Source organism: Scophthalmus maximus, chromosome 22 (genome assembly GCF_022379125.1).
Source record: "Scophthalmus maximus strain ysfricsl-2021 chromosome 22, ASM2237912v1, whole genome shotgun sequence".
NCBI lineage: Eukaryota > Metazoa > Chordata > Actinopteri > Pleuronectiformes > Scophthalmidae > Scophthalmus > Scophthalmus maximus.
In genome coordinates this window covers 8,497,641-8,519,558 of record NC_061536.1, presented here as the reverse complement: position 1 = coordinate 8,519,558, position 21,918 = coordinate 8,497,641, and the positions used below count along the sequence as shown (strand labels likewise).

General features: G+C 43.3%; 1 protein-coding gene across 3 annotated transcripts in view; it reads right to left on the bottom strand.

Annotated features, from left to right (window-relative positions):
• LOC118291925 (solute carrier family 45 member 4) overlaps nt 1-20,668 on the bottom strand; it is a 43,979-nt gene extending 23,311 nt beyond the window's left edge. The window contains exons 1-3 of one of the 3 annotated variants that reach the window (XM_035620475.2): nt 20,519-20,668; nt 19,225-19,310; nt 3,762-5,030 (exon numbers count right to left, since the gene is read on the bottom strand). In XM_035620475.2, coding sequence (XP_035476368.2) covers nt 3,762-4,074 — 313 coding nt within the window. In that variant the 5' untranslated portion in view covers nt 4,075-5,030; nt 19,225-19,310; nt 20,519-20,668. Of the gene's footprint in view, nt 1-3,761; nt 5,031-5,167; nt 5,186-19,224; nt 19,311-20,155; nt 20,175-20,518 lie in introns of those variants that run through there. The other 2 variants (XM_035620476.2, XM_035620477.2) reach the window with 2 other exon arrangements.
• Between the last annotated feature and the right edge of the window lie 1,250 nt (nt 20,669-21,918).

Sequence of the window (21,918 nt, the reverse complement as noted above, 5' to 3'; positions counted from 1 at the left end):
CCTCCTGGTGATTTGAGAATTAGTATCATGATACTTAACCTGCGGTTTTTCTGTCACTTCAGCTCTGAGACAGCATGTTATGTCATGTACCGGGTTCCATTTGCCCTCATCACCTCCACTCCCCCTCCTTGCTTCACTCTCTCCTTTCAAGGTCTATTCAGTCCTTTTTATTTCAACCCCATCATTTCTCTTAATCCCTTTTCCTATCACTGACTCAATCTCTCTCTCTCTCTCTCTCTGTCTCTCACTGTTACCTCAAGTATCCAGGCTGCACTAAGCATTAAGTCAATAAGTGATACTCTGCAAGGGAGTCAAATCTTTACAAAATACATTTGAGTGTGGCAAGTCAGAGTGGGAACAGACCTTAAAAGGTCTAAAAACTTATTATTTCAATCATCATCTCATAGTGCCTATGAAAATCTATTTTCTACCACAGTTAGATCAGCTTTGATTATTAGATGATACATTTCATTTGCCACTTGCATTGTTTGAATCAGTAGGTTTGAAATGATTCTTGCGTAGGTGATAAAATACGTTGGTGGCAGTTAAGACAGTTGTGGGGAATGGTCTACGACATCATTTGAAAACTATGGTTTTCTGGCCCATGTCAGAATTTTCACAGCCAAAACACATGAATGCAAATTAAGTTACCCCTCATTTTTTTTGTCTTGGCTGGTACAAACGGAGTACTTATCCTATTATGCGTCACGTTTACTCCTGTGTTTCTTTGTTTCTTTGTGTTGCCTTCGTGCAAATTTCCTGCCTGCGGAAGAACGTAACGTGCCATCCAACTGGTGAAAAATATTGTTGCAAAGAGTGTAATTTGGGGCACAACTAAATAAATGAAAGATCATAACATCAAATGATAGACATTTTTCTATCGTCACATAAAAAAATATCGCTATTTCACTCGACCTTAAACATCGGTGAGAACTACACCGCACCTATTTGAATAAATTCAGAGGTCAAGACACAGGCTAAAAGAGGCTGCTAAACAAGGAAAGAAATAAAAGAATTATGCCAAATTTGGACAAGATGATACTGTACAGTAGCTGGAGAGACTGTTAACTCTGAGGTAAAATAAAAATATGATTGTATCTCCCTACTGTCAACGCCACCTGGCTCAAACAGACTTTGATCAACTTGGTCAATCTTATTGTTGAAGATGTAACTACAATCAGCTCGATCCTCGAATTCTAACGAGTGCTCTCTACATTTAGAGAAAAGTATCCGAGTGTGAGTGACTGCTGCCAGGATTTTAGGACAGAAAAGGGCTCCGCACAGAAGACCTTGTAGGGTAGAAGTTTCTTATCCTTTCTCTGGGTTGGGTAAATATGAACTCCTTGACCAAACTGTCTGCTATGCAAGCACACACACACATACCCACCGCACAAAAATCACACACACGTGTGTGTCTCTCTCTCTCATTCTCTGACCCCAGTGTTGTGGGTTTGCACAAACAATGGTTTCACTTAGGGCGAGCCAGCAAGCCAGATTATCAGCTATCCAGCTAATTCGGGAGCATTAACCTATGGTGCAAAGTTGGTCATGATTGGGGAGTGAGGTGAGGGAAAGGCAAACAAAGTGTGTCTGGCGTCACACTCAAAAGCATACAACATTGACTGCTACTCTCCCAGCTCAAGTTTCATTCTGTCCACAGCTTTTTAATTGGGTTATAATGGTCCTGACAAAACTTTTACAATGGTGTTTCATACTGCCATTGGCCACTGGCACAAATTGGCAACAAGGCTGTTTGACCATGCTGCATCTAGCTATCTTAACACATCCACAGTTTTCATGAGGATAGGAGAGAGGAAAACTCTCCATTTAAGGTCAAATAACACATGGTGTTCATTTGCACTTTGGACAATTATAATCCACCAACCATTCCAAAACCTTTTCACGCTGAACTACCAGAGTAGCGGCCTCAGCTCCCTTCAGCTCATTTTGAACATTTTCAGTGCATTGTTTCGGTTTTACTACCCTCAATTTTACGGTTCACTCTCATTAACCTTGTTTCCAGCCACTGGCAACTATTTTTTAAGAAAAAGGGTTTGTTAAATCCTCTATATGTTCGTTGCCCAGCAGCAAAGTGCCTGCAGATGAAGTTAGGGACTAGCTGGAGAACACAATGAGGCATTTAACTGTGATGGATGGATGGCTGGATGAATGGATGGATGGATGGATGGATGGATGGATGGATACTTCACTGATCCTAAGCCAAATTTAGGACAAAGGCAGATAGCTGTAGTTTGTTAGGAACACAAAGGAGCTAAAGGCAAATATAATTGGAGTAAAATCTCTAAGGTAACCAGAAACACAACTTTAAAAGAAAGGCTAATGTTGATATGAGACGATGTCATGTCACATGTCATTGTTGTGTTGTTCCACGTCTATTCCCACAAGAAACTTGGTGCTGTACTGTGACATTCAACTAAGATACTTAGCAATGGCTGTAATCTGAACAGATCTACTGAATTTTATCTAATTTCAGGCACAGTCATGCAGCTCGGCAGTGTTATCATGTTTGAGATCGAGACACTCCTCAAGTGCAATCTACTACATAATTCATTTTGGATGGAAGGCTATCCTCTGTACCCATGATCAGTATAAAGGGTCAAAATGAAAGGCGGACAATTAGCCTGACCCAGAAAAGAATGACATGAAAGGATTAACTCTCCACATCAGTGGTGAAACTCATCCAGACACCAAATCCACCATTCTGTCTGCTGCTCTGTTTTTTTTTTTCTATTTCAGATGACTAATCTGCATGGAAAAAAGCATACAGCAACTCCCCTTCTCTGATACTACCACAGGGGAAAACTCTCATATTTGGTTACAGCCATTATTGTAAAACTATTATTTTTCTATGGATTAGAATCTGTAAAACTAAAAAAGGCTTTTGTTTCTCCCGTAATGTGTCACATACTTAGATTCTGAATAAACTTTGAATCTCATTAACTTCCAAAACTTGTCTCTCTAAGCCTGGTTCCCTGTGGTGCTCATCCTGGGCGAAGCAGCCAGGAGTCACTGTGGTCACAGAGTGACCTGCCACTCATGTCGCCTTGGTTATGTACGAAAGGAGAACATTTGACATCGCTGGGGGGGGGGGGGGGGGGGATAGAGAGAACAGAACGCCAGTGACGTTGGGGGGTTGAATGAGATGTGACTTTAAATTATAAATAAGGTAACCGCTGCTTAAGCCTTTAATCTCCCTCTTTCTCCTTCACCTCCTCACTCTCCTCTTCTTCCCCTTCTTCCTCTCATTCTATTCACTCTTCAAACCCCCTGTGCATTCTGTATGGGCTCTAGTGTACTACAGACAAAGTTGGACTTGGCATATTCTCAAAGACTGTCAAAGACGACGCTGGGTGCAAATGACAGTGTGTGTGTGTGCGTGTGTGTGTGCCTGCGCTTGCGGTGAACCACAGTTCAAACTCGTTAATCTCCAGGCAGATCCAGTGGAAGTCCATCTCAGCAAGTTGAACAGGAGGTGGGACATGTTGTCTGACATTTCATCTGCCAAGGTGTCTTCTTAAATGCCAGAGCAACCTCGGGACAAAATGGACTCACTGTTCCCGCCCACGAAATATATTATGTTCACAGCCTGCATTAATTCAAAATATTACACCCGGTTCTAATTAGCATTAAGCAGTTTTTTAAATCTCTTGAATAGTCTGTGCAAGTCTTTTTTAAAAACTGTAATGCTTTTATGTTTTTATGCAAATGCAATTGCATGATCTGTGTTCGTGGACACTCACCTATCTGCAGCAGTACAGGTGTCACCAGCGCCGTCTCCATGGCATAGCAGAACTCCCGGCCGAACATCACGGCTCCGTGCATCACCCATCTCTTCAGAGGAATGCCTTCTATTGATGCTTCGCTCGCTAACTCCTCGCCACCACCACCACGTCCTCCTCTTCCTACTCCCGATCCATCCGCCTCGCCTCCTGCTCCTCCTTTCTCCTCGTCCAACCCTGATGTTGTAGAGTTTTTGTCGTTGGCCCCGCCCACCAGAGATTCGACCTGCATGGCGTCAGCCTCTGTGTTCTGGGGAGGCATGGTGGAGGGCATGCACGCAACAGGAAAACAAGCGCACCCCTTCTAGCACACTGAAAAGTCTGAGAATAATTACCTGTCTCTACCAAAGAAAAAAACAATACCACTTCCCTGCTTCCACAAACTTACTTTAAAAACTAGTTGTAACTAAATTTCAATCTTTGCAGGCTACAGATTGCAGGTGTTTAATAACTGATAGAGTGCGAAATACCACTCGAATGAAAACAAAAAGACTGTAACAGATCGTGTCCCATTAGGCAAAATTAATCTAAAGAAATTTAAAGCCTTAGGAAACTAGACTATTAATCTATAATTCTAGCAAGAATCTCAATTTCCAGATCTACTAAAGTAAAGAAATCAAAAGAGTCAATCAGCAATCATTTGTCCAAAAACACTTCAAATTCAAGACGTTATTAACCCTCTTTGTGCCGCCCTGTTTTCCCCTCAGAGTGGGAAAAAAATACCCCAAAAAACAAATTCAGCCTTCCAAATGCTTGCAGAAAATCCCAAAAGTAAAGGAAACAGTAGAATTTTCACAGGTAGAGAGTGCGGTACATTCCAAGAGTGAGTTGTGGGTTTGCTTCTTTGTGAGTGTGTCAGGTTTGTGAGAACATGCCTGGAAACCTCTGTAAGATTTAATTGGCATGTAGTGTTTTTGTTCGCAAGAGGTGTGTTTGTGTGTATGTATGCGTGTGTGTGTGTGTGTGTGTGTGTGTGTGTGTGTGTGTGTGTGTGTGTGTGTGCGTGTGTTTATGGCTTTTTTGTCATTGAGGTTTTCTTCCTCTTTTTCTTACTGTCTATTACAAGCAGTAAAAATCCATATGGAAGACCATTCAGTGAGTTCCAGAGTCATTGTTTGTATGGAGGGCTGGATGACGGAGTGGGTGGGGGCGCAGGGGGAGGGGGTAGCAGGGCAGGCAGTGACGGTGGGTGGAGCTCCTCTGAAAATCCCCATCGATTGGCTGATCAATCTGATGGAAGACACCAGCAGGCGAGGAGGCAAGAGGGGGGAAGAAAGAATAAAAACACCAGTGAGTCACAGTCATTTTTACTTAAAAACATGCAGCTTTTGCAATATAATACAAATGCTGTATTTTCCATGCCATACAAGAATCTCAGGTGCACCGTATGAAGAAGTCACATCGTTTGGTGTCTGTCAAGAAGACAAAGGCAGAAGAGATGGTTTGAGGACAGGGTGTGCTGATCCTGGGGAGATGATGCACATAACTGCTTGACAAAAAGTAAATGGATAATTGGTAGCGCGAGTTTTGGATCAGTGTTTTCCCCCCTGAGTTGCTTTATCAATGCTGCTTGTGGCAGATCGTAATCCAGAGCAGATGCCTGTCCACGCCTTTATGTTTTTAATGTCATTATCTTTATCTATAAACTTATTGAGCTTACTGTATCCAATCGTATTACTTTTCTATATTCAATGGCTCATTTTTTCACACAATTATGCAGCTTTTTTTCAAAAAGATTTTTTTGCCACCCTCAAATGCTTAACGCTTCATAAGGTAAAAAGACTAATTTCCCATCCACATCTCCATGGAACACTGCAGTGTCTTCACATGAGGCGCTCAGGTACAGTAGTGAGTCGAAGTTGACCGGCATTTACGTTTTTCACTCCAAAACACAATAACTGTAGTTAAACTTGTTTGAATGATCCTTTTCCCACTTAACCACCTTATGCTCCAACACGGTGTTTGTTACGGCCTATCAATAAATAGCACAGAAGTCCAGTGATGAAACACAGCTAAGGTTACAATCAGGCATGCCGCTCCTCGCAGTCATGCCCCGCCCCTTCCAGAGCCAATCACGCTGGGCAACACAGAGAAAGGGGTCCCGCCTATGTCCGGCAGTTCGGTCAATGATGGAAATGGACATATAACAACCGAAACTATCTGATGGACCAGACATAATAAGGATCAGAGAGAAAATGTGTATTGAAAATGTGAAGGATGAAAGCACCCAATTGTGTTTTATGAGCTGAAACATTTTCAAATTGAGGTGCTGTGTCAAACAGAGGGCTTGTGTGTGGTGGGAAGAAATGAGAGATGTGTGGACTGAAAAAAAAAGAGACAGAGGAGTACAAGTAATGAAGGCCCTCGGCTACCAACACGCCTCCTAGAGAGTTAAACAGACTCCATGGATGTTCAATACGATGTCCCACAGAGTTGAATTCCAAAGTGTGTGTTTTAGCGTGCAGCGGGGCCGCTGGATTATAACCCATGGAGACGCCACATTTCGTCACACCCAACACACACTAATGCTCGCCACGTGAACCACACGCACACACGCACACACAGAGTGCTAAGACCCTCATCAAGCCTCTTAGGGAGAGACTGAGGACAAAAAAACGAGAAAGGAATGGTGGAGGGAGAGAAATGGGGAAAGGAAAGAGGTGAGGAAGGATGGATGTAGGGTCAGAACAGGTGGAGAGAGCGCGGAATAAGAAATGGAGGAAGGGAGCGGAGAGTTTGGAGAGGATATGACAAGAGTCAGACAGACAGACAGACAGGGGTCTTACCCTCTCTCATTCCTGTCTTTATCTCTCCTCTCCATTTCCAGTGCTCTCGAATCTCCATTAACATTCATGATACACTCGAGACACACACACACACACACACACACACACACACACACACACACACACACACACACACACACACACACACACACACACACACACACACACACACACACACACACACACACACACACACACACACACACACACACACACACACACACACACACACAACCCCCCCCTCAACTGACCTCTCGCGCTGCAGCAGATTACATAACACCCCTTGTCCCTTACACATACAGTACATAACAAATACACCAGATAAACAGATTATATTCTGAACTCTGTTATAGTCACGGAACAACCACAGAAAGGCGTGTCACGAAAAGTGTTCAGATCTGGAAAGTATGATGGGAACCACCGAGCAGGGCGGAGATACGGAAATCACGGCCTTTTAGAAACGGCACACACATGAATGCAATGATTACCCAACAGCATCATGCACATGGAACACACAAAATGATCATTGGCTGATTACAGGAGAGTTTAAGAGGAAGCCATCAACTTGGAGTGCTCAGGGTTTGGATCTAGTTTTGTGGGGCTAAAAGTTTGTGGCTCTCTCTAAATGGATGTTTGTTTAGAATACGTACAGGAACTGTAGCTGAGTGACTTTAAGACAATACAAAAAATACTAGACAATAAGTGAGGGCTTGTATCACTATACGGGCTGCTGCCTTCCACAGGTCCGTGCACATACAGCAGCAGTCGGCTGCACCATTGTTTCTGTGTGTTTATGCAAGTGTGTGTGTCCGTAACATGAGATCTGCTACAATAGAATTACAGCATAGCAGCTTTTCTGGGAGACTACATAAACGAAATACAGTCTCACGTGAGGGAGGAGCGAGAGAGAAGAAAGGTATGGTAAAGAAAAGATGGAGAAGATACGGCTGAAGTAGAGGAAATGGAAGGGGGGGGGGGTGAAGACTATAATGGAAGGAAGTCAGATATTTGGAGGTTTTTTGTGTCATAAACTTTTTTTTTCATCTTCACATGGACAGAGACAATTAAAAAAAAGAGGGAGACAGAGAAGACGACAGGAAAACAAGAGCAGGGGATGCCTGTAAAGTTCAAGGTCAGAGACAAATAAAGAGTGGGCCATCTCCTGTGACTAACAGAACAACACACACACACACACACACACACACGCACACACACACGCACACACACTAAAAACACATCACCGCCGTCTATTTTAGTGAGTGTTTATTCTTGTGCCACAGACCAGATTACCTGTGACACTGGCATGAAATCAGGGCAAGCTCAGTCTTTCTCTCTCCATCTACTTCCCTGCTTCTTCTTCTTCTTCTTCTTCTTCTTCTTTCAGTGTGCTCATGCGGGTCAGGACACAGACGGCATCGTTTCTGATGCAAGTCTGATCATGTGCAAAACATACCGTCGACGAGCAAATGAGCGGTGACAAAATGCTTCACTTGCTCAGGATGCTCTTGTGCAACCCCTCACGACCACACTATAGTTTTCATGAGTCATCTACAAAGAGCGGGTTGACACTACAGACTGGAGGAAAACAGGGGACTAGCTAATTGAAAGGTCACCGCCATCTTGAACCATTTAAAGCCACGAAAACCCAGTTCGGCCGAAGACGTGGGAGCTGGCGATCGAGGAGTTGGTGGCCTCACATATTTGTGACACCTCCCTGATTTAACCATAAAGATAGAACAGATATTTTTACCCCAGAAGCAGAAAAGAGGGGGGGGGGGAATAATGTACTCTGCTTCTACTAAATGCTGCCGTGAAAACCTTCTATTAAGAACTTTTCTGTCACTTTTTTCCCTCTGCTTTTCTGTTTCTGAAGACCCCGGACACTCTTCTTTGATCGGGCTGTATTGGTGTCACACACCAGAGAGGCACGTGAGCACATTGCGAACATTGACACACAAACACAGTGATGACCCATAATTAGGTGGATATAAATTACAAGGCAGAAGACCTTAGGATCAAGTTCGCATACTGATGGGGCCTATGGACGTTTGTGTTCGTCTGTGTGCGTGCGTGTATGTGTCTGCATGTAAAGGAAAGGAAGAGCAAGACACAGTGACAGAAAATAAATAGAGAAGTATTTTGTTACTGAGAAACACTACGCTACAAACTTTTTTCAGGGCAGACCCAGTGACCTGATTTGGTGCATTATTCGGTTTAAATTAAGTACTTTTAGGATTGATCACCTGTGAAATCCAAGAAATACCTTCGGGTAGAGCAGACAGATTCACTTCAGAAGCAGAAAAGAGGGGGAACTAACGTAATCTGATTTTTATAATAAAAAAAAACTGCTGCTGGGAGCCATGAGATGATCTTTGTCACTCTGTGCAGCCCTCTATTATCGATCAAGGCCAGTTCATTTGAGTTCAGCCTGCTCCCGCTGTAACAAGAAGCTGTTTTTCATTCACACATTATGAGTCGTGCATCATTACAATGTCTGATACTGTGTGTGTGTGTGTGTGTGTGTGTGTGTGTGTGTGTGTGTGTGTGTGTGTGTGTGTGTGTGTGTGTGTGTGTGTGTGTGTGTGTGTACAGTACAATACAACTCTGAGGCTGCGTCCACATTAATGCGTTTTAGTTTTTAACACACATCACTGTTACGACGTCTACGCCTGCCGTCAACACTACTCTGGAGTTTTTGAGCGCCTAAAATAGAGAAGTTTGGAAATGCTGCTGGACCGCTTTCAGTTTGAAAAACTGCAGGGCTGCATTTTCTCTGGACGTTTTTGGTCTGGACGACCAAAAACTGAGACGTTTGGAAACCGTGAGTGAGTTTATACTGCAATATATTCAGTGATTATTTATAGTATTTTTGGCTGGACCGCAATAGAGAAGCAAGGCCTCAAATTAACTTACGAACTAAAAAAGAAAATGTGGAGATTCCTTATTGGCCGTTGCTCTCTCAAAACAATTTTTTTTAATCACCTTATCAGGGGCCGTTAGCAAGCACTGTTGCAACCTTAGAATCTTGGTTGTTAGACTGACCGACTGTTCATACCCCTTTAGATTTTTCTCAAAACAGCACCTAGCCACAACTTTTGAGACAAACCGTGGCTACTTTCCAAAGAGCTGAGTTGCCAGTGTTGCCCTGTGCGGTTGGACTTTCCCTCTGCGGACACATCTCCCTCACTCAACTGAACAGCTCGGTGAATGCGGGGTTAGGATGTCATCTTAATGGGCCGCGTTTCAGTCTCACACGTGTTCTGCGAACAGCTTTACTCAGCTGTATTAAAATACTGTGAGTACAGAAAGTCGAGTGGGAAGCCGTTTGATGAAGGCTGACGCACGGCAGAATGCAAATACAAGCCAATGATGTGATGAATATGCCAATGAGCACATTACATCATCGAGCAACATCTAGTGATTTCTCAAGCTGGCTTAACTCTCCGTTGAAAATTTGCAGCAGTTTAACATCGGTTTTCAATTACGTCTTCAATTTTTTGCACATTTGACCCTACACGGTCCAGTGTATGTTGAAACACACACATTACATATTATATTATAAAATATCTACAAAATAAGCATCTCTCTGACAATTCAGTGTCACTGACAGATGTGTCTTTCTGGGTCTTCATCGGTCTTTTACTGAGATGCTGTAACTCTTTAGTTTACACACTCTCTTGTTTAGGAAGAGCGGTGGACAGTTTCAGGATACCTACACCCGCCAAGGAGAAACATGTAAACACACTGGCTCCTTACGAAGCCACACTTTCACACAAACACTTCAATATATATTTTCCCATGCAGTTGACTTTATTCCCATGAAAAATAACCATATTCCCAGCTGCTGGGAAGCAGATGGCAGAGATAAGTAGAGAGAGAGAGAGAGTGCGAGGGGGGGGCGGGGGGGTTGAGAGAGGTAAACAGGGACTGGATGTGTGCATTATGGTGCAGTGCTGCTGCATTGCAGAGAGCACGGGGAGGGGGGGAGGGGGGGGGGGCACATGTGAATCAACGTGCACCAGCGTCAATGACAAATCCCTTACTCATAAGACATCACTATACAGGCTGGTATGAATGTGACGTAATATACCTGCTGTTCACATACGTGCACTCTCTCAAAACGCACATACATGCCACACCATTTGCGAGAGCCTCCAGCTAGGTTTTATCCCCCTGAAAACGCTTTCTGGTCAAAATCCTCTTTCTGTTATACAATATTGTGAGAAAGTATATGAGTCGTTATCATTTAAGGTTTATTCTCGTGAATGAATACGAAACTCCCCAACAAAATAAACCAGCAAGGACGTCTTTTCAACATTGTAGGGAATGCAGCATTTGATTAGTAACCACGACTAACAACGTTTGCAGCACTGCTAGCTCCTACTACACGCATTCAGAAGCGCGCAGTCTTGCGTGTGCAAGAAAAAATGTCCGACAATGTGAGAAAATGATAATGCAAGATCAAGTTCAAGGTTTCAAGCTTCTTTATTTATACAGCGATACAGAGTATATCACGCAGTGAAATGAAGAAGGTGCTCAGTTACTGTGCAAGAATATCGGAAGGATAAGATATACTGTAATAGAGTCAAATAAAATACTAGTGCAATACAAATGCATGGAAGTTTGTAACAGCAAATACAGTTACAGTTTGTACAGTACAGTGTTTGTTGAGGATCTGAGGGTAGAAACTCCTCTTCAGTCATTTGGCTTTTGCCCATGTGACTCTACAGACATCTGCCCGACCTCAGAAGTCAAAACAGTCCATTGTTGGGGTGTGAAGTGTCCGTCATGGCGTTGTGGGCTCTCGCCATCATGCTCCTGGTTTAGGTGTCGGACTCTCCACGCCCGAGGAGTGGAAGGATTTTTGGAAAATGTTCCGGGTGCGAAGAGTTCAGGCGAGGTTCTCAGCGATACGTACGATGAGATATTTGAAGTTGAACCTGATCCACGGGTTCTCCGTCGATCTTGTCAGTGTTGGTGTATCTGCTGACCTGCTTTCTCCTTAAGTCGTCTTGCCGACGTTCGGGGCAAGACGACTTAAGGACCACCACGTCGTCTACCTGGTTCAGATGGGCCTGCTCATTGTTGATCAGACCTGCCACCACTGCGTCGTAGGTGAATCAGTTGATGGAGGCGGAGCCGTCGATGGTTTTGAAGTCATGACTATAGTTCTTATACAGCAGGGGGCTGACGACGACTCATCCATTTCCAATTCCTGCGCCAACCTACATTAAAATACCAGTTTGAACCGGAAACGATTTTATATGTACTTACTAATTTGCCAAAAGTACAAGTTCAGAATTCAGAGTTCAGTTCAGAGCAATGTCACGGTTAAACTTCAGGAACTTGCGTTTTATATCATGTGGTTTTATGTCATTTCGCCATACTTTCAAGAGACTTTCTGACAAACTGAGACTAACGTTACTGGTCATAAGAAGCCACGTTGCCTGAAGGTCAAGGTGCACAACACGGGGCTCAGGTCTATTTTGAGTTGTCTGAAACACAGGTTCAAGGAATAGGGGAGAACGAGGTAACATGAGCCATTTTTCCCGTGATGGTTTTACTAAAACATAGCTTCAGTGAACTTCAAATAAGAGTTTGCATATATATCTAATGTTATTCAAACAGTTTTTTGTTTTTTTAGAACAATGACACATCATAACACAGTCCTATGGCACAACGTGCCCCAAGGTGGAGGTAGACTGAGCAATAGCACAAGGTTAATTAAATTCCTCAAATCCAGTGTTCAGGAACAGAAATGTCCTGGAAGTTCTCCTCATTTCAAGAGGTTATGCAAAACTATGAGCCGGATTTGCAAGTTTCCCTATGCAAGTGCTAAAGTAACATGAAGTCTCTGTCCAGAGAGGATGGAGGTGAGCAGAGCTTTATTAAAAACAACACTGAAATATTAACACTGTGCAACACATTGTTATTGGTTTGTAAACCACAGCAAACCACAGACACACAAATAGACTGTTATTTTAATGTGCCAGGCCTGCTGATCTGAACCTGTCTAGACAGTTGGTGTCAATGCAGTGTCTAGTATCTCATAAGTTTAGCATAATGTTTATTTGATATACATTCTAGCCTGCGAGCAAATGATTATCAAAGACGCTAACTTCTGCAGGTCTGAATGTTTGAAGCTGGATACTGTGAGGGGTTGACAGGCTGCTGACAGCAGCCTTGGCCTACTTCTCCAGCGGAGTCACATTGCTGGCTGTGTGTAACTCTCACCACGAAAACACACACACACGCACACACACGCACACACGCGCGCGCGCGCGGCTGAAATTTACCGTCCCCGAAGCCCATCTGGGTCCCCTCTGACTACAGTACCCCCTACCCAATATCACGTTACTGCACCCCCCGCTTGCATCCTGTCTTTCTGACCTAGGGGGGCCTGGATGAGTATGCATTTGTGTATTTGTGTATGTGTGAATGTGTGTGCGTGTGCGTGTGTGTGCGCGCTTCTTTCTGGCCCAAAACTGTCCGACAAACTACAGATTTGTCTCTCTCTGATCAAAACACAACCTCAAACCTAAACCGGCCTCTCTGTCGGTTCTGACCGCATTATCTAACTAACCTGAGCCATCAATAACAAGCGGTTATGTCATGGACAAACATCATTGTTTCAAACCAGTTCTACAGTGAGCCAAGAGAATTCTAATAACCTGCACAGACCTGTTCAGAAATGCAAAACACCTTACAAAGGTGCAAAACCGGATCACACATCTAATGGAATATTCCACTGCAAAGCAAACATAACATAACAAACATAACTCCACATGCAAACACACACGCATCCTACATACACACATGCTTGCTGCTGATAAGGGCCAACTGAAGCCAGCAGCAACAAATTGTTTGCCATGCACCTCTCTTGGGGGGCGCGCGCGCGCACACACACACACACACACACACACACACACACACACACACACACACACACACACACACACACACACACACACACACACACACACACACACACACACACACACACACACACACACACACACACACACACACACACACACACACACACACACACACACACACACACACACACACTCCTTAATCCTAATCTGTCAAACAACCATGAGCAAATACATGTTACAGACTTAACAACTTGCCAGTGCAATATTTTTGATGAACTTTTTGCTGCCACATTGCTCTTGCTTGGCACTGCTTAAATCACAGAGGAACATCTTGTTCTCTAATCTCCTGCTGTCTAGCTGCTGAAAACACTCTCCCATTAGTAATAATAAAAAAAAGCTATTGTATGAGAAGCTGAAAATGACATCAAAGTCAAGTTTTCTTCCTTTTTTGCTGTTCCTCTCCTTGCATGTTGTTTCTCTGTCAGATCTGGGCGGGAATGAAAAAAATGGCACATGGAACAAATTTGGTTTTGGTTTTGTGTCCAACAGTTTCACCAAACCTGAAAAACCACAGTCTGCAAGAGGAAAACAAACTCCTACATGTGTGTCAGATGACGCCAATGTTATGTTATGTTACTAATTTGAATATGGGCTGTGTGCACAATACCTCTTATCATTTGTCTGGCAGTCCCACAATGTCATAAACCCCATTTATCTTAGTTTAGACACAAAGAGGAGTTGTGTTATAGAGGATCAATATGTCTGCTATTTTGTTGTTGTGTCTGAATAATTATATCATAGACTACAAAGCAGGGCAATGATCCTACATTGCAATGTAAACAAGTAAGGCACCAGTTATCTTCATGCTCTGTCCATCAATATTTATAATATCATATTATTTTTGCAAAACCAGATATCAGTGAACCCGAACAGTATTAAGGGGATTAGCAACAAATGGGCTGTGACTAAAATCATAACATCGACAGCGTAAACAGAAATGTCACGTGCGAAAACCAGCTAACCTCAGAGTCTGCAACAATTTTCCAGCAATGTTGTCATGCGGCCTGTGGTGACTCAGGCCTGACTTCACCAAAGACCAAAGAGAAAAATAAACATGCACAAAAAAAAAAAGCACAAGCAACACAAAGTACAAAAAAACAATCCAAATATCAAATTACAAATCAATAATTGCACAGACACAGAGCTGATTGAACGACTTGGTGGAGCGTTGAATTCAAAGTGCGTCGAAGTGCCATGACGGAGCACATTTTTTAAATTTGGGAGGTCACAATATAACCCTTGGCTCTGGCTGTGCAAGAGTTTCGTGAAAACAGCACAACCAAATAGCAACGCAAATGCAGAATCAGAATGTGAAAGGAGAACGAATGTTGAGAATGAGACACTAATACCTCTTTTTACTGTATGTAAGAATTTTAACTGAAATGTGATATACTGTACATGTGACATGGAGTTTTACAATCAAGTCAGTTTGTCTCTTGTAGGGTGTCAAGGTTGCTGTGATGAATCAGCTTTTATTTTGAAATAAACCTGTTGAACCCACTTTATTCTATGGCTGCAGAGAAATCAGTGTGTGTGTGTCTTTGTGTGTGTGTGTGTGTGTGTGTGTCTGTGAGTGTGTGTGTGCGTCTGTGTCTGTGTGTGTGTGTGTGTGTGTGTGTGTGTGTGGCCATTATTGTGAGTGCAGCATTACTAACAGTGTTAATGACGTTACTGGCCTACAGCCAGATATCTTTTCTCCTCGATCCTTTCAGCCTCGATACTGGACTACTTGTCTGTATATGTATGGCTCCTTTCAGCCCCCAGTGACTCAATACATGTTCATGTCGAGGAACTGAAATTCAACAGGAGATCAGCCAACAACTAATTTACTTATTAATAATGTCATAGCACTTCCAGCATCTCAAGCATTTAATTTTTTTCTGAGCTTTCTGTGATATTAAACTGCATTGTAAACAGTCCGTTGGACAAAAAAATAGGTGTTTTCTGTGAGCTTCATTAAATAAAGCAATTAAAAAAAAAAAAAAAAATAAATAAAAAATGTCTATTATGGTAGAAACAATCCATTGAGAATGACGGATAAAGACACAATTTGGCAGCATGCTGGATTAGTATAGCAGGTTGCAGGTGTGTGTGTGTGTGTGTGTGTGTGTGTGTACTTGTACTTATTTCTTTGTGATTTAAATTCTTCACGCTTGCCACTTGTGTGTGCACGCTTGTGTGTGGTGTGTAATGCACACCACACACTAATGGTCATTTGTAGCAACATATGGGGGTGAGCTGGTTTTGGTTTGTCCTTTGCCAAAAAAGACATAAAGGCAACCAACATCCACATCACGAATTGAATCTGACTCGCTGCCATCTACTGTATCTCTGGCACCCAGTTTGTCTGGGGACATTTTTTTGTGTTCAGGATGAGTCAGTAAAGACGGGAACAGTGATTGGAGGAAACCCAAAAAAAGAGCCTTAAGAGTGAGGTTCCATTACCTGATTTAAAACTGCAGGACGAAGTGACTTTGGGGGAAAACTTTGGCATGAGAAACTTTGATGATGTGCTGCAGTTTTTCTGCTGCAAGTTTGGCTCACAGTGCATTTGTTTCATCCGAACATGAAAATGAACCATGGGCGGTGGCGGCCAAACAGCTCTGAGTGTGGTTAAACCAAATTTGTTCAAGACTGGGGGGGAAATAATTGGGCAAAGTACGAGGCCTTACTACACCTTTGTTAAGTTACTGTGTTCTCCAGAGTTTAAGATTTGGCTCGTGCTGGTGCTGGCTTTGCCGATCTGGCTGCATTTGCAGCATTCTTCACTCCAGAACAGATTTATGAGTCAAAGAAACTTCTGAAAAAGACACCAGGTGAAAAGAGCAGCCCACTGCTCTGTTCTGACAGCAGTGGCCTCGGGTTCTACGGGACAACAGGTTACATTTAGCAGTAAATTTAGCAGAGGAAGACCGGGAGGAATGAAAGGATGCCAGTGGAAAAACAAGGAAGTGGGTTCAGCTCTTCTTTTTTTTTTTATTTGACAAAAGAGGTATTATCAATGAATAATTTTTCCCATTTATTCAGTTAATGTAACACAGTAATTGTTTAAAGAATGTTGTAAGCCTCTTTAACACTAACAGCTTCTTCTCTCTGTCTGCAGAGGAAGATCGTGGGATCAGAGGGAAGGCTCCTTCGCAGCTACTAAATGGACCTCGTGGTGAGATTATTTTGCCAACAACTGTTCCTAAGGTCAAGAATAAAGTTTCACTCTGATCCTCCAAGTGTTAAAAATGAAATGCATCTTTGCACACACACACAGATTTTTTTTTTTTGATCGTGAGTGATGAGTTTAACCACCTGGAACACAACGCAAGCTCAAGATGAGTAAAGATGGAAACCAAAAAGAGGAAGAAGAAAGTCAAGAGAGGAGGAGAGATGGCGGGAGAGCGAAAATGTTTTGTATTATTGACACACTCTCTCGCTGCAGAGTGCATCTGTGTGTGAGTGAGTGTCCTCGAACTCAAAGCCAGGGCTAAATACAGTACAGCCATCTGATATTGACTTGATAACAAGCCTCCACCACTAGAAAACAACCAGCCATGCATGCAGTGTTGCTGACAGTCTGCACACACCCTGGCCTGCAGATTCCCGTCAAAACACAGATCTATTAGACTGAAGAGTAATCAATATCATCGCTCCATTGTCATTCACTTTCTGTCTTTTTCCTAGACATCAGAGTCGCTTTCTCCTGATCTCTGCGATGTGAAGACGAAGTTCAGAGAGAACAACAAAACAACTAAGACTGCGAATTAAATGACGTGTTCTTACCCACCTAGAAAGTGAGCACCCCACCAGCCTCGAGGAAAGCAGAGCCAGATCGTTACATGAATTACATTTTTTTTATGACTGTTGCATCAAAAATCGTCAATCAAAAAAAACACATACACACTACGACTCGTCCTGTTTTCCCTCAGCTGCCAAACACTGTGACTCCAACAAGCTTCAAACAACACAACGGCATTTATAGCTGCAACAAGCGTGTGTGTGTGTGTGTGTGTGTGTGTGTGTGTGTGTGTGTGTGTGTGTGTGTGTGTGTGTGTGTGTGTGTGTGTGTGTGTGAGAGAGCGTAAGATCTGGTCGAGATAAGGGGGGCTATTGATGGCACTGATGTAAGTGAGACGGCAAAAACACACACACAAGAATAAGCACAGTCTTGTGCTCGGATCAGAGGTGAGAAAACGTACTCACTTGCTCTTTTCTTTCATTCTCTTCTCTCTCTTTCAGTTTTTATGAATACAAAAACTTCATGCTAATAGGAATTGGGTTATCTGGGTTATCTGATCAAGGCTCAGGATACGGTGACAGATCTGCTGTTCGTGTGTTTGTGTTTTTGTTTTTTTCAGATAAACATGCCCAGACCAACACATTGCTTTTCTTTTTTTAACTGAATACAAGAGGGTTTATTAGACAGTTTTAGGGGTGCTTTGTACAAACTAGAAACATTGTACTAAGTTACGCTAATGGTCTACTGGGTGTAGTTTCGTGTATGTCTATACAGACGTTAGAGCGATATCGATCTTCTCATCTAATTCTCAGCAAGAAAGTCAATAAGCGTACTCCCTGAAATGTCAGAAAACTTAATCCAATTTTCTCCTGGAACTTTTCACCTTAGTTCAACAGACTAGTTTTAGTATGATCCCGTGTTTACTTCATCTATGTTTCTTAGCAGGACAGTGAGAAAAGAAAGCGAGGACACGACACCAGTGGCGACTGGGATACACGATAAGCCTCTGAAAAAACCCTCATTGCAGCAGGACACCTTGTTGTTTGGAGGAACCTGCAGGTTTTCGTCCCACAGAGACTCTCAAGCTTCTTCACGTGATGTGGAAACCGTTAAGCAAACAGATCTGGAGTCGGCTCACATCGCAGTGTTCAAACCCCCCTGGGATGCTGAGGTCAATTTGGAAGATATAGTTCGACGGGTTTTAGTGCATGAATGAATTTGTGCGTGCATTTCAGCCACAATTCAAGCCTAAACACACTTTTTTTTAATGTAAGACACCACCACAAAAGTCTTATTTCTCAGTTCCAAATCTCAATATTGTTCAGATCATCAGTTATGAGTGTTTGTCAACAGGGGTCTTTGCTCTGTTGATATAATATTTATGCAAAGTACATTCATTTGTGCTATTTTCATGTGACTGTCTGCACATGATCATTAGTGTCTGACTACATTATGTGGTTTTCCGTGTGTGTGTGTGTGTGTGTGTGTGTGTGTGTGTGTGTGTAATCACGCAATGCTTACAAAGCACCAGTTGGTAGTCAGCTAACATTTCATCAAGAGGAAGTAAATTTCTTTCACTTCAGCTGACTCGGCGGGCTCGAGCGAGCGATGGGGCGCTTTAAACTGCATCGCAGCACGTCCAAAGATCTTTGAGGAGGAAGCGTGTGTTTGTGTGCACGTGCATTATTGCTGATCCCGTCACGTCAATCTAAACCGAGACCACGGATCAGAATCAAGCCGAGGCTACTGTGCATACTGCACATCTACCCAGTATTGTTCTGCTCGTCATGGTACACAGAACAGACACACGTCAGACTTTATAAGACAACAGAGGGCGAACCTCTGTTGAACATTCAAATCTTTCTCTGGAACATTTGCTTTTATGCAGATTTACTAAACCAAAGAGCAAAACACAAGAAGAACTTGGCTGTGCTCCCTGCTTTTGCATTTGCGTGCGTGGATTTGTGACTCACCAAAAGGCCTTGAAAGCTTCATAAATGTTGCGGAGATGTTGTTGTCGTTTTGGTCCAGGCTGCAGTCTTAAGCCCTGAAGTCGTACCTGAACACACCCACAGACACACAACAGAGAGTTAAAAACCAGCAAATTAGGACAGTGCACACAGACACAAACACACAAAATGTGACTTATTGGGCACATTAAATCAATACGGCACATACGCCCTGATGCTCTCACGCACACACGCATGAAAATAAATCAGCTGCCAACACGTCAGAACAAACCGGACAAAATTGTTTTTTACAAATTCTCTGTCGCCGGCCTTCTGCACCAGTGATGTGACGGATCTGCAGCTGTCAAACACATTTGTCCACGTAAACACTGACATTTTTTGTCGAATCGTGCATAGAATTGCTTAAATGAAAACTACAGGTATCAAAATAAAAACCCTTTTTGTCCTCAGGGGGTAAATAAAACTCCACCTATAAATGTTTTCTGAGAGCACAAATAAAAAAAAACATGGGGTGTAGGAGCTTTGTTGATTTGATTTGTTTCACTGCAGGGGTGCAACACTAACTTATTCATGTTCTGGCTTTCGATCAGCCCATTACTTTCTGGAGTGATCTACTAATCCCAAAAGTGCCCTGCGCTTGCTCTTAAAGGCCAAAGAGAATCGATTTACTACTATAAAACGCTGAAATGAAACCAGCAAATATTCCCATTTGAAATGCTGGAAGCAGAGAAATATGGTCATGATCCTTTTTCCTCCGGAGAGCACTTTAATGAATAGTTGATTTAAAAATGCAGGTTCTCTGCATTATTGTTTACTTTTTAATATTCAAGACAAACTGGCGGCAAACCTATTACGATATTTGCTGTATTATTATTATTATTATTATTATTATTATTATTCTTTTTTGTTGCCAACGCCTGTTCACCACCCCGACCTGCCTGCTCCTCGGTCCCTCTGGTGCATGTCCGCTGTCATGAGCCCGCTCTACCTGCTCGACGCGGAGGGCGACGACACCTTCCAGCACCGCTCCCCCGACACACTTTATAATTAGAACAACCTTCTCACAACCTGACGTAACCCGGGTGCTCGGCTCGGGGCTTTTTTTGTTTTTTGTTTTTGACACGGGCCTACTGGAACTACAGTCAACGCCTGCTCCTCCTCCTCCTCCTCCTCCTCCTCCTCCTCTCTGCAGCAGCAGCAACCTGAGATGCTGTGTGTTCCGCCTGCCGGAGCCGACCGACAAACAGCGGCGACGGAACCCCTCCATCGCCGTGTGCTCGCCGGACGCCGTGCTCACCTCGCCGGGTCGTGTCGGGTCGTGTCGGCTGTTCCCTCTTCGTCCTCATTCGCCCGCTGCGCGCTCGGACAGTCGCTCGGCCGCGCTCGGTTCGCCGCTTCTCCCGCAACTGACGCCGGGGCTTTAAATATGCCTTTAAAGGAATACTTGTCGGAAGAGGCGACGTCGCGCTGGCTTCCGCCGACGTCACGGCTGATTTGCATAAAAGAGGGCGGGGCACCCGGCGGTGGTACACAAACAGAAGCAGAGAGAGAGGGAGGCTGGATTCTTAAAGGGGAAGTTTACTCGACTATATTTGAATTTGAACATTTTAGGCGTCTTTATACTTATATTACATTACGCTGAAGGAGAAATCATATGAGTTTAAGCCAACAAAAAGTTGGCAACTCACTGGGGCCTTAAAAACAGCGGCTGACAAACTAATGGGTGATGTACTATATATCATTTGTGCCCACATCTTGATTCGTCACTACTTTGAGCGAAGTTTGCATAACTTGAAGAGAATATCACCTTAAAATCTGATCCGACAGCAAAGAGGTGCTTTGTGTCTTGGGCAAAGCAGGCAACTTACTTGAGGCTTCAAAACAGCAGCTCAAAAATCAATGGGTAATATACTATATATCATTTGTGGCCACATCTTGATTAATCACTACTTTGAGCGACGTTTGCATCACTTGAGAAGATTATCACTATAAAATGTGATCTGTTGGCCCTGGTCTAGTAGAGGGGCAGCCAGCTTCAGACCAACACAGCAAATGCACCTGCACCAATTTGTGCGCCCATGGTGGTCAGGTGCATCGCTGTCTTTTAAGGGCGAATGATCAACATAATAATATGCACCAACACGGGCAGGTGCACGATGCACTGACACTCTGCTTGTGCACAAGGTGAAACAATGTCCTCTGCAGTTGAAGGTTTTCTCTTACTACCTGGCAAATCCACCATTACCACAGCAACCTGTAAAGCACATCTGTCTTTTAAAAGGGAATGAGAGATGGCACATAAAGTCAAAAACACACCAATGACCAATTCAGAGACTAATTAAAACCCTTGTGAACCAACCCCCCGGCCCAGCGACCTTTGCTCAGCAATTAAATTAACAAAAGTGTATTTAAAAATGCCTGTGCTCTTCGCTTTAGATCATGTGTTTAAATCAGTAAAATAGAGCCATTTGTGCAAAAAAATATAGTTTTAAGTAAGTTGCCATGGTTGCTGCGGTGCTAAGAGGAACTTTGATGGAGTTTCCTGATTGCAATGCTCTCCAGTGCCTTTTTATACTTCCCTTAAATGTAGCACCCACTTCCTGTAATTAAAAGTTTGTGGATTAGAGGAAACTGATTAAGGGCTGCTGGGGATACAGAAAACAACTTATCTTCCACTGCAGCCGTGCCACGAGTCGG